The sequence below is a fragment of the Lissotriton helveticus genome, chromosome 8 (genome assembly GCF_964261635.1).
Source record: "Lissotriton helveticus chromosome 8, aLisHel1.1, whole genome shotgun sequence".
NCBI lineage: Eukaryota > Metazoa > Chordata > Amphibia > Caudata > Salamandridae > Lissotriton > Lissotriton helveticus.
In genome coordinates this window covers 1595342712-1595354881 of record NC_136069.1, presented here as the reverse complement: position 1 = coordinate 1595354881, position 12170 = coordinate 1595342712, and the positions used below count along the sequence as shown (strand labels likewise).

The window sequence follows — 12170 nt, the reverse complement described above, 5'->3', positions numbered from 1 at the left end:
GCCTTACAAAAAAGAGATTTCACTGTACTGCAATTTCATTTTTGTAAATGTACAGACCCAATTTGGATTGGTAAATAAAAAAGATAGCACCTCTTCCTTTTGTAGGCATACACATCCAAGAATGTTTCTTCCCGATGCTGTACAGTATCACCTAAAAGCATTGGCCAAGCCATGAGGTCTCAAAGGCAAGACCTATTGGCCTTGCCAATGTTTGTGTATACTTGCAAATGAGAAAATAAATACTTTACAGACTTGTCGAGATTCAAGTGTGAGTTTGAGTCTCTGCTGTCCTTCCGGCTGCTCCCGGAAGACTTGTGCAGGGAGTGAAAGGAGAGTCATGGGCTTTAGAACACACACTTTGCCATTGTTGACACAGATGATGCTTCAGCACTTAGGCCCCAGCTCATAAACACCGAAATCACACTCACTTAGTGCAATGATAAAGAAGCACTCACCTCCCAGAGAATGGGACCCATAACTCATCATGGCCAGCTGAACCAGGATCCAGCCTGTGATGATAACCTTCCAGCAGACTGGAGCTGCACCAGACTGACTCTACCACTGTGACGTGATACCAAATAAGGTGTATTTATTTCATACTTTATGAAGTGCAAGTTAACCAGGGAGGTGTCGGCGCACTGTCCGTCAGAACAACTTGGCGGAGTGCTAGTATCAACTTCTTAGAAAGAGCCATCATGAAATTGCTGAATGGAGGTGACTATAAGACACTGTTAGTCATTTAAAGGTCTTCCCCCTGTAGACCTGTGGGGGGACAGAATTCAGAAAAGAACATGCCAGAGATGGCACTGAGCTTTAAAGGGAAAAGGAATAGAGGTGGGAAGGAAGCTGACGGTAAAGATGAGGACTCTAATCTTAGTGGGTTCATGGAGAAGAAGAAGGCAGAATGCGGTGAAATGACAAGCGGAAAAGGAGGGAGCGCAAGAGGGAATGAAGTACATGATAGCAAAGAGAAGGTTGGAGAGAGGTGAGATCATGTGAGAAACGGTGAGAGAAGAAGGGGATCAGATGCCGATAAATTACTAGATAGCCACAAGGGTGCATGTGCACTTTAATAACAAAAAACTATAGATCCTTACCTTTGAGACAGAGAGCAGCTGGACAACACTGGGAGTGACGTCAGCCTTGCAGGGCAACATCAAAATAGTTGCATTAAAGTATCAGGCCAGATTCTGATGTGCCCAGCTCTGTTTTTGCATCATGGAGAGGTTTCATTTCTGGTGTAGAGGAGAAATCCTCGCAGACAACCCACGTCAGACAGGCTTCAAGCATGCATGTGGTTGCAATGCAGAGAAAGTAGGCACAGCCCATGCTCTCTTGCTCTAGCAGCGATTGCGGAGGTCCTTTTTCAGGTCACAGACACCGTGAAGAAGGAGGCGGGCTGTGGCATGGAGTGGTCAAGGTGCTTGGTGACGAGTAATGGGAGAAAGTTCAGTGTGGCTGTCTTGTGTAACGCTTCCAGTGCAGCTGCTGAAGTGTGAGCTGCAAGCTTACAAAACACCAGACTGCCATTGGCTGACTTCACCAGGCTTCGAAGAATACACCTCATCAGAAGCTTTCCCTGGCAGGCAGCCCTGCAGGTCAGTGTACAGTCCAAAGGTAGCAGTGGGATTAGATTAGGGAGAGAGTGGAATGCCAACACGCGCAAGGAATGTGACAATTGGCAAATAATCATATTCCATCCGTAGTAGTCAGAAGCAAAAGAGTGATCTGGGAGAGAGGGCTTAAACAATTTTGGGTGCAGTTATTATATTGTTATGCTTCCCACTCAAATGACATTTTCCTAATTAAAAATAATACCTTATCTGTGGACCTAATTAAACTTGGTCTTGTTTCAAGGATGTCACAACAGCACCTAGAAAAATCTGTAACAAGGGGCACAGGAGTAGGAAAGTGCACTCCTAAGCTATTGATCTTGGGCAGAAATGGAAAACCGTGGCTTGGGGATTCCACGCTTCATCAGCGCAGGGGCCCCTAGGGCCACCATGAAGTGTCCATGTTCAGGTCTCCATGAGCGACCATCAAGGAATAGGTGGATGCTGAGCACCGCCAGCTGGGTGTGAGGCTGGTCTGCTGCATTCATCTGCACGCGACTCGTGTCCTTCCCATTTGGTATTTTCTCCCTGTGTGTCTGTATTTGGGATTGGGCAAGGCTGTTAAGGGTTAGTTTCCTTGCTTGATTACCCCCTTTGGTTGTGAGATTTGCTCTTTCATGGTAGGAGGTTGGACGGTTTCTCCCGCGTAGGTTGACCGTCTCCAGACCGTTCTGAAGCTCATCATTGATCCCTTTGGGCCAAGAGTCTAAGCTTTGTTTGGACTGATATCTTCGTTCCAAAAATCATCTATTGCTCTTAATATATTGTGGTGTTTATCAGTGTTCCTGTTTCTTAGTACCTTAGCGTCCACCTGAACTCAAAACACTGCTGCATTCCCCATTTTTGCTGCGTAAACCGCATTACCCTGACTGCATCCATTTCTGGTGAAACTTCTGTCTTTCCTTTCCAAATTCTTCCTCTATGGATTCACTTTATGTGTGGTATTCAGCCTTGAGTGAATTTTAGGAAGGCAAGGTATTACAAGGGATCCTTTTCTGATTCTTGATATCTTGTCAGCTGTGGTCTGGGAGTTACTAAAGGTGGTGAGGAGTTAAAGGGTGCAGCAGCCACAGATTTGACAGTCAGACAGAGGTAAGGAAAATTATACAGCACCCTGGGTAGAAAATAAGTCCGACAGAATATTTTAGCCCTTTTATTTGTGGTGAAAGTATGGTTTTGCCGAAGGATTGGAGTCATGATTGAGAGATTCCCTAGAATTGTCTTCCAGAAAGTTACATCTAAAACTGAAATTATGGTTGTATAATATACTTTTTTTGGAAAGGGAAATATAAGGGAGTTCAAAGTCAGGAATGTTTCTGTATGTGTAGGGGTTCAGCCTCAGCAACACTACTGCATCTCACACGGTATTGCCTATTCTTAGTTCCCTGGAGAAACGCATTGTTCGGGAAAATATTTGGAAGCATTGAAAATCCAAGCAGATCAAGAACTGTTGAATTTTTTTATCTTCTAAATCCATGCAGACTCATGGTTGTAAATGTTTTGAGCAATGAACTATGATGGTGCATGTAATGTCATAAATATTGATGATGTTTTATGATGAATGAGGAACAATGTAATGGGTGTTTTTTGATATCTGGGTGATGTAAACACAATTTGTAAACTATACATATGTTTTTTTAAATGCCACTTGGGCGTGTGAGCAGTGTACCTGGGTCCATGTGCAGACATCCATTCACTCAGGACTTTACTTGTTCTAAGGCACATGCTGTCAATCAAGGAGAGTGGCCACCCTCAGTGGTGTAGTCAGTGTGTCATGGATCCCAGTGCTTGGAAGGAAATTGGCCGCCTGGCTGGTGTTTGAACTGCAAAATAGATCAATAATCAGGGTTCACTGGGCCACTCAGGCCTCAGGGCCCTGGTGCCACTGCACCAATGAAAGCTATGGCTCTGGCCACCATCTGCGTAAGGGTTGAAAGGAGCGCAGGTCTCAGAAGGCGGAGTTATGAAACTCTTCATTTCATGGAGCGTGGGGCTTGCAGTTTCATGTTTTTATTGAATCCGGTGCTGTTTAGGATATGCCCTACTTCCAGAAATTCCTTCCACTTTTGATATTGTTGTCGTGGGGGCGGATGGGCGAAGGGGACTTTTGTTGTCAGTCCCTAACATTGAAACACTCCCATAATTACATTTTTTATGATCTTTACATTTGTCTCAACATAATTTTTTTTACATTGGGCATTCACTGCAACAGACAAAAACGTGATGGAAGAAATGTTTCAATTCATCTTCGCCCCTGGTGATGGCTCGGGCTGCATTCCAGACCATTGGTTTCTGTTCAGTATCTGACTCGTGACAGAGACCAGCCACCTGCAAATCAGTCTTGGTCCTTCTCCAACAGGAACAGTCCAACCGGACAGCTGGGTCAGTTCCCCTCCAGATGGGAAACTAAGCAGCCCAATGAACTGGAATTCAAAGCAACCCATGCGTGTCGTAGTTGTAAGGATTCACAAGGTATTTCCACCGGAGTGCCAGGAACCGATGATAAGCCCAACCCTTCCCCCTCAACACCGACACGCCTACCAGACCGTAGCACGTGGAGGTGATAGGAGGGAAAGGAGGGAACAAAACAAGGGAAGGAGGGAACAAGACACCTTGGACCAGGAGTTTCTGTACGTCGGATACTGGCACTGTAAGGAAAAAAGGACAATGAACAATGTACAAAGTGAAAAACCTCACCTATGTCTGTTTTCCCAGTTCCACCCCTCCCCTGTCACTTTACCTATAGATAGTAAATAAGATTCCTCTCTTGAACACTCTACGTCCTTTGGTAACTGCCACAGCTACTCTCTCATTATTTGTTGCTATAGGTAACTCTAAAAGGAGAAGAGACAAAATAATAAGAAAAAGATGTATGTACCAAATCTTAGGAGAACTATCTACTACTACAGGACTTACCCTAATGTGAGATATGATGGCAATATGGATGGTTGGGGCTGAAAAGAGGTGTTGGGTTGAGGATGGTTTCTGTATCACAAAAAGATTCCGTGTAAACAAAGGTGAACAATAACACTAGTGAAAGAACTCATAAATAGCGCCAGGCGCCTGTACCAGATCTTCTGTGCCTCCTCAGCTGCAACCCCTGCCAATTCCGACACACCAAAGACTGGTCTGTAGATGCCGCAAAATAAGTAAAGATTTGAGGGGGATATAAATACAGGGTAACTTAGGCAGACTACGAGTCCCACATTGCCCCTAAAAAGACCCCGCACCCGTTCTACCCAAGTCCGGCCGGCCAACGGGAACCAATTCTGGCTGGCGGGCAGAACCGGGAGCAACAGGCAGGAGTCCGGTACAGTAGGCAAAGTAGAGAACCAAGTCAGTGCCTAGGATAAATGGTAATGAAAATGCTAGCACCACTCTAAATATCCAGAGCGGAGCCGCTAGCGGTGCAATGACGAGTATGCCAGAAACGAAGTCGAAGTCCCCGTGAGGAACATCAAAGGGCACAGGTCCTCAGAAGAGCCGGGGTCTTAATGGCGGAAAGTAGTACCGGCAAGGAATGCACGATAAACAGGAACAGAAGCGAGAAGGGCTGAGGGCGGAAGTGACACAACGCAAGGTGTACGAACACTAGAGCGCGAAGCGTCGGAATTCAGGGAAGACAGGCTTTTGACTACTGCCTGACCCTCTCGCTCATGCGCACAGCGGCGCGGCCATCTTCATGTATGTTTGGCGAATTGGCAGGCGTGACAGTAGTGGACAAAAAAAACGAGCATTTGCAATGCAATAGGTCTCGCCCGAGGGACCTTATAGGTATTTAGCTATGCAGCATATTAGCCTGGGTGCTGAAACATCTACTGCTCTTTAACATGGAGGGAAAGTAAGCACCAAACTCCGTGACATGCCAGATATGTGAACACATGGAGAGAAATATTGCCTTCTAGCGGGAAATGGTATAGTTCAAAGCTCTGTTTTTAATATAAAAGCAGGGCCTTTGGTGGTCAAATCACTGAAAGTACAAGTTTGAAAAAAATATTGTCTACGGGTGCTCGTGGAAGACAATTTCCATGGACTGGAATCTAGAGAATGCTAAAGTAATTCTGTTATTTTACTGACCTCTGCTGGTCGTTTTCTATCAAGAAAGTTAAATAGAGGCCGTTGCCAGAAAAATTTAAATAAGAAAGTCTCTCCGCAGAAAGCAATTCTGGTATTCTACTGACCTCTGCTGGTCGTTTTCTATCAAGACAGTTAAATAGAGGCAGTTGAATAGAAAAAAAAGCCTAAGCGGAAGCAGACAAGTCCTAGGGCTAATCTCCATAGCCCATAAAGTACATACACATATAAATATATACTAAAGTATATATATGAAAGTGTATATCTACGAAAGCAAAGTATATATACTAAAGTACATACAAGAGGTCTCGAATGCTCGACCTAACTATCAACCCGAATTCGGCCCCAAGTAAATATCAGTGGCTGAGATAAATTTCAAACATTCCACCCATCACTTTTTTTTTATTATTATTTTTTTTTTACAGAGGGTTCTCTTCTTTTGATACAGCTAGGAGGCAGCAACCCAGTTGTATGTTGTGCAGAGGAATGTGATGATTTTAACTAGTAATGATTACAATAAGTATACAAATGTATATTGCACTGCTCATGAAAGAGAAAGGAGTGAAGTATGTAAAACGTGTTCAACATTTTGAGATTTGAATGTCCCATGATCGGGTGCTATCTTTCAAGTGGAGGGATGACACTCCTCAACATTTTACCAATCATCGAAATTGAAAAAGTCATGCCAGTTTCAGTAGTTTTCTCCCCCACCTGTGATTCTCAAGGAAATCGACACATTCACGGCAGTTATTGCCTCTGAACTATTGTATTCAGTTTTCCTCCACCTGTCATTGGTAGCAGACTATAAACTTTCCAGAAGGCTGGAGTTTTGTGTCTATTGTTATTTCCCAGTAATGAACAATTGTACCTTTTTTCAAGCATCAGAATCTTCTTATGAAATAAACACAATACTCTCGTCCTCCATTTTTTATAACCCTCTGTGATGATATAATACTTGTTCCTGCTTCAAAAAGAAATCCATGATGGTACTTGGGGAGACAAAGGTCAAACGCAACATGGCAATCCTTAATTAAGATCCGTGTATGAAAGGATTTTGTGGTCACAAAGTGTGCGATTTGCACAATTGTAGGCTTTGCAACTGCAAGATCCAAAGTCGCATTGCTTCAAAGGTACTTTGCGAGTTGCAAATGTGTTTACAACTTTCTGTAGGATTGACAAAGAGAATCCTGCTTCATTAACATTAATGAGACAGGATTCTCCAAATCCTGCTAAATGTTTTCTGGGACGGGTCATCTATCACAGAACAAAAACATTCTAGTGTCGCAAACCAATTGGTGTGCAAAAACAGCGACTGGTTTGTGACCTGGGAATGGTAAATCAGGTGGTAAGTCCCTTGGATATTCAATGTCAAGGGTGGCAAGTGTTTCCTGGTCCTCTCCTTGCACTAAGAGATACTTTAAACCTAATGTGGCCTTTCTTGGAAGGTTAGGCTTTTACTTGGCAGGCCCTTCTTAGATGACTTGGTACATAGAACCTCCATCACAGTAGTATTTTCTTAGATACATACAAAAATAAATGCATAGAAATATAACACTATTCTTTTGACATGCCTTCTAGAATGGACTGTTTTCTTTGCGTTATATTCTAATTTCTCTTGAAATACACTGTTATGTCTTAAGATAACATTTCTAATGTACCACATATCGATTGCATGTATCTTACAGCAAAATGAAATGCAAAAATGTGGATTTTAAATGAGTAAATAAGAGAACTTAGAATGATTGTTTACCCTGCCACTTACTGTTTTGCCCCCTGTAGATGTGCTGGTAGAAGATCCCCGTATTGGCCCCAAGCTGCTAAAACACACCGTTGATGGGAAGGCGATCACCCATTCGATCCGATTGAGTAATAACACCCTGACAGACCTGACGGGTTTCAGGGAAATGGCTGAGGCGGTCTTGGCTGACCCCTACCAACTCCGCTGGATCGACCTCTCGTTCAATGACCTGCTCTCCATCGATTCCGTAAGTTGTTAGCACCAGGGGAGATCTCCTTGGCTCGCGAGAGTTTAGGACATGTTGGATAACCATAAGAGAGTCAATGTATTTAGAGCTGGAGATCACAGCTTAGAGCCTCTTGACTCTAGGTCTTTCAATCAAATATTCCTCAAAATGTATGCAATGAGAAAAAGCATTGAACGAAAACAATGTGGCAAGTGCGAAAAAAGAGCCACACCATAGAAAGATGAGCTAAGCCTGTAAAATGGCTCTGTGGACTAAGCCATCCACTGCACAGATCTCTGTAATTTAGAGAGCCAACTATATGATACAACATAAAATGCATTACAGGCCAGATACCACTGTTCTCTGTAAATACAGGATGCAGAATTATAAGTAATCCCCTATATCACATTTATAAAATGAGAAATTCATGTGGAAATTGGTCTTACCCAAGGCCAGTGGAATTATGCGGCACCAAAGGGCCGAATTATGTCAGGGTTAATTACATTATGCACCAAGAGAAAGGCTAATTGTGCTGCATAATGCAGGACTATTGTCATAGTATTACTTGATTATTTTGTCATGTTTAAAATTGGTAAATCTCCCTGGGCATTGGTTGTACCTCACAGAAAGGTGAGCAGTCTAGCTCTGCAAAGGGTCGTCCACGGCGCTGCAACATGTTGCTGCATTCTTAGTAATGTTTGAACCGTTTGAGGTAGAAACAAACATTTTTTGTTTGTTAAAATCTGCAGATTATGCGACAGATTATCGATGGTCGATTATATGGCAAATTCGGTAAATCTATAGTTATGCATAAATAGTAGCGGCTGCACAGTGGTATTACTCCAGTGGCCCTGGTCTTACCATACAGATTTTCCTTATTGTGCTAACAAATTCCACCAGGTCAGACTTAATGATTTTGGTCCTGATTTATTGTTTTCATTTTGCATGTGGTAATACATCAAGCAACATTACTGCATGGCTCATTATACCAATTTGTAAAGAATCTCCTGTTTCCACCCAAATTGGTTAGGTATAGCATAATTGTAATCCGACCAATGAATGCAAAAAGAGTTGTTTTACATTGTGGTTATGCTGGAAATCTGAAATGGGTCTGTCCTCCAGTACGACCTACATGGAACACCTTTGCTGATTCACATATCATCCTTCCAAGGTAGACAACATGACTGGCACTTAGGTGAATAATATCTGCACTTTCCTTTTTATGTCTGGCTTGACGGCCCAGGTGCCAAATGACCTAGGGCCAGATGTACAACGTGATTTTGCATGCGCAAACGACTTTGCAAACCCGTTTGCGCATGCAAAATCACTGTTGGCCATGTACAATTCATAAAAAGCGAGTCGCAATTTATTTGCGACTCACTATTTAGGAATTGCGAGTTGCAATAAGAAAGGGACGGTCCCTTCCTAATTGCATCCACAATGCTATGTGTGAATGTTTTGTGACCGCAATTGCGGTCGCAAAACACTCTCAAATTACCACCCTCTTCAAGAGGGTGATAATGCAGTCGCAATTTGGAAGGGGTCTGTCTCAAAAAATATCTTTTAAGGGAAGCACTGCCTGCCCTTAAAAAAATGAAACGAAAACGGTTCTTTTTTTTAATTTATTAAATGCATCCCATTTTTCCTGGGAGGGCTGGCATCCCCAATGGGCTCACAAATTGCGAGAGGCTCATTAATATTAATGAGCCTCGCAATTTGCGACCCCATTGGGAATCGCAAAACAGTGCAATAACACTGTTGTACATTTCATTTAGTGACTCACAATTTGCGACTCGCTAAATGAAACAGCCGTACATCTAGCCACTAATGTTATCAAATATACACAGAGTAGGCTCTGTTTCTGCCTAGGCGAGTATTTCTCTTTTACCTCATACTGTTGGTTCTTTGGTGTGTCATTCCGCCTCCTGTGAAATGCATGGGGTCTATTTTACATTTCCAAAGTAATCTGAACCCTTGCGCATTAAATTCTTTATTCATTGTATACAGGAAGCCATCGCTTTGTTCTTTTTTTTGTGTCACTGCAGCAGGTTTGTTTAATTTTTGAGCCAGGACTCAAAATGCAAGCTAGGTCTATTGGCTTTGCCAGTGATTGGTTTTGTTGCTTCAGCGTTACAAAAATAAAACAACTACTTTTTACATGAAAAACAAATTATTGGTACAATTTCAAATAATTATCCAGGTAGGCTTCCAAAGGGAATTAGTTTGGCTCTAACATATTAGTTAAACCGAACATAGTTCTTGGATTTCATGTGTTCAGACAACTAGATTTTTTGGGACTGAATTATTGTGATGTTTTCACTGGCGATATTTTTCTCTTGCATAGCATTTGGATAAGCGCAACATATTGCTTAATACGTAGTGGCGTCACTACTCTTTAACATTAAGAATTGTCTTCCCACGTGCCTTAGTATTAGAAAAGTGCAGATCCGCACTCGGTGAAATTTTCCTGAGTCAGGTGCACTTATGTTTGGGGGCTCTGCGTAGCAAAATTGGTGTGCTCCGAGTTGCAGAAATGAAGATTTATCCGAATGTGCTCTTGTGGACTGACCCATGTCCAGGAAGTCTGTATTCAATTGTTTCTACTGCCATGTAATTGATAGGAACTGCAAAGAATGGCGTTAGCAATTGATGTAGGACCGAAACCTGTCAACAGTCTTATCTGGCACTATCAGCACTTGCAGCAGGTTGCAAAATCACCAAATTGAAAGGCCATTACTTTTGCCGATTCCATGATTTATTAAGGCCAAAAGCAGTCTGTGCAGTATCATGCAAGTGTCATTACAAGCATTGATGAGGCTTGAACTGAAGTTCAAGAGTCCTTTATGGTTCAAGCCAATTGCTTTCCTATTACTGAGGCATGTATAGAATCCCTTTTGGGATTTAACTGAGCTCTTATTATATTCCTCACTCAGGTCCAGAGTCTCCCTTGGTGCTGGTGTATCATGAGCGGAGCCGTAACCTTTCAAAATCAAGGCAGGGCACTGTGGATTTTGACAGAATCCAATTCTCTTTCTGCCATGATTTGAAGATGTAATTGCCAGTTAGGGAATCAAGCAAACCGCCTCTTGCAAAGTCTGGTAGCCCAACGGTACATCCTGGCATTGTTCAAGTATTAGTGGAGAAGTGTGGCTCAATGGTTAGAGCAGCAGACCCTGATGCAGAGGTTTAGCCCGGGACCAGGGTTCAATTCCTGCCTCGGCAGGACTTGGGCTCAATTTCCTCGGACCTGATAATTCTCGCCTCGGTGCCCATTCTAATCATGGGTCCCACTCTGCAACTCTGGGCAATAGCTTGCTTAATCTCCACAACGGCCCCCACAACGCTAAGGATGCCTGGCTTCACCTTGGGGGTGCCCAGGAGTGGGCACTTCACAGGGAAAAGCCAGGAAGGGTTCCACAGCGGTATTCGTACAAGCGCCGAGATACCCCAGCTGGGGTTGATTCGTGCGCTATACAAGTACACTACATTTACATTTACATTATTCAGATGCCTTAATTTTTCACAGCATCCCTCAAAATGCACTATTATTTCCTTTAATAGCCTAACCTCCCAGTAATTTTATTGGTATCATTCCAACTTAATTGAATACGTTCTCCATTATCTGGATGTTAAACAGGCTTTGAGCTTCCACCTGGAGAGGGCCTCCTCATTCAGATCTCACTCACACTTTGACTGTAACTCTCTTGATAGAGTTCAAGGCAGTGTCTGGTTTGGGGCAAAACTAAACATATTCCTTCCTCTTTGAGGCCTAGTGAGTGGCAGAGAAAGAGCTGGAGTCGGTGCAGAGTTTGCTGTAGGAAGGAAGTACCTACACAAACAGTTGTCTGTATAGCCGAAAACAACCCCCCTACAAATGGGGAGACTGTTTGCCCCTGTCCATTGCCCTCCTAGCTTCATCATGGCCTATACTTCTCTCCACTTCTTTCACTTCTGTCATTTCCTTTTGCAACACACCTTCCCTGTAAATAAGGGCATTCTAGCTCTACACCTGTCTGTGTACTGATATAGAGACCTGTATTTCTTTTTGTGTTTCTCCTCAACAACGTCATGAAGCGGCTCAGTGAGAAGAAGCGTTTTTAACAAGCATTGAAAAGGCATTAGGTCTCGCCTTTTATTAAGCTAAAGCCATTGCTTTGCTATCCAATAACATTAGCAAAGCAAATGGCTTTAACTTAATCAAAGGCGAGACCTATTGCATTTTCAATGTTCTTATATTTTACAGTTTTCCATAGTTCAGTAGAATACACTCTTACCTCACCACCATCTTTCTTTGACCTCTGCTATCACACCCAGCAACCCCATCAGAAAAGCTTGGAGTCGCCATAGATGACAACGACCCGGGGACCACAAGTCAACTGCATCGCACCCAGGACACATAGCGACCTCCCTTAACTCATCAGAGCCTCCCCTCACTTACTGAGTTCCACAAGAAGCTGAAGACTTGGCTCTTCGTATACACACCTTGGTGACCACACACCTACAAACCTGCTCAAGTATC

At 43.2% G+C, this 12170-nt stretch overlaps 2 protein-coding genes across 6 annotated transcripts in view; one reads left to right on the top strand and one right to left on the bottom strand.

Moving 5' to 3' along the window:
• NUMA1 (nuclear mitotic apparatus protein 1) overlaps positions 1–1557 on the bottom strand; it is an 832005-nt gene extending 830448 nt beyond the window's left edge. For 2 of the 5 annotated variants that reach the window (XM_078658630.1, XM_078658639.1), the window contains exon 1: positions 1098–1436. The gene's annotated coding sequence lies outside the window, so the exon portion shown is untranslated. Of the gene's footprint in view, positions 1–1097 lie in introns of all 5 variants that reach the window. The other 3 variants (XM_078658631.1, XM_078658637.1, XM_078658634.1) reach the window with 3 other exon arrangements.
• Positions 1–12170, top strand: part of LRRC51 (leucine rich repeat containing 51) — a 106429-nt gene that overhangs the window by 59105 nt on the left and 35154 nt on the right. The window contains exon 3 of the mRNA XM_078658640.1: positions 7467–7672. Coding sequence (XP_078514766.1) covers positions 7467–7672 — 206 coding nt within the window. The remainder of the gene's footprint in view (positions 1–7466; positions 7673–12170) is intronic.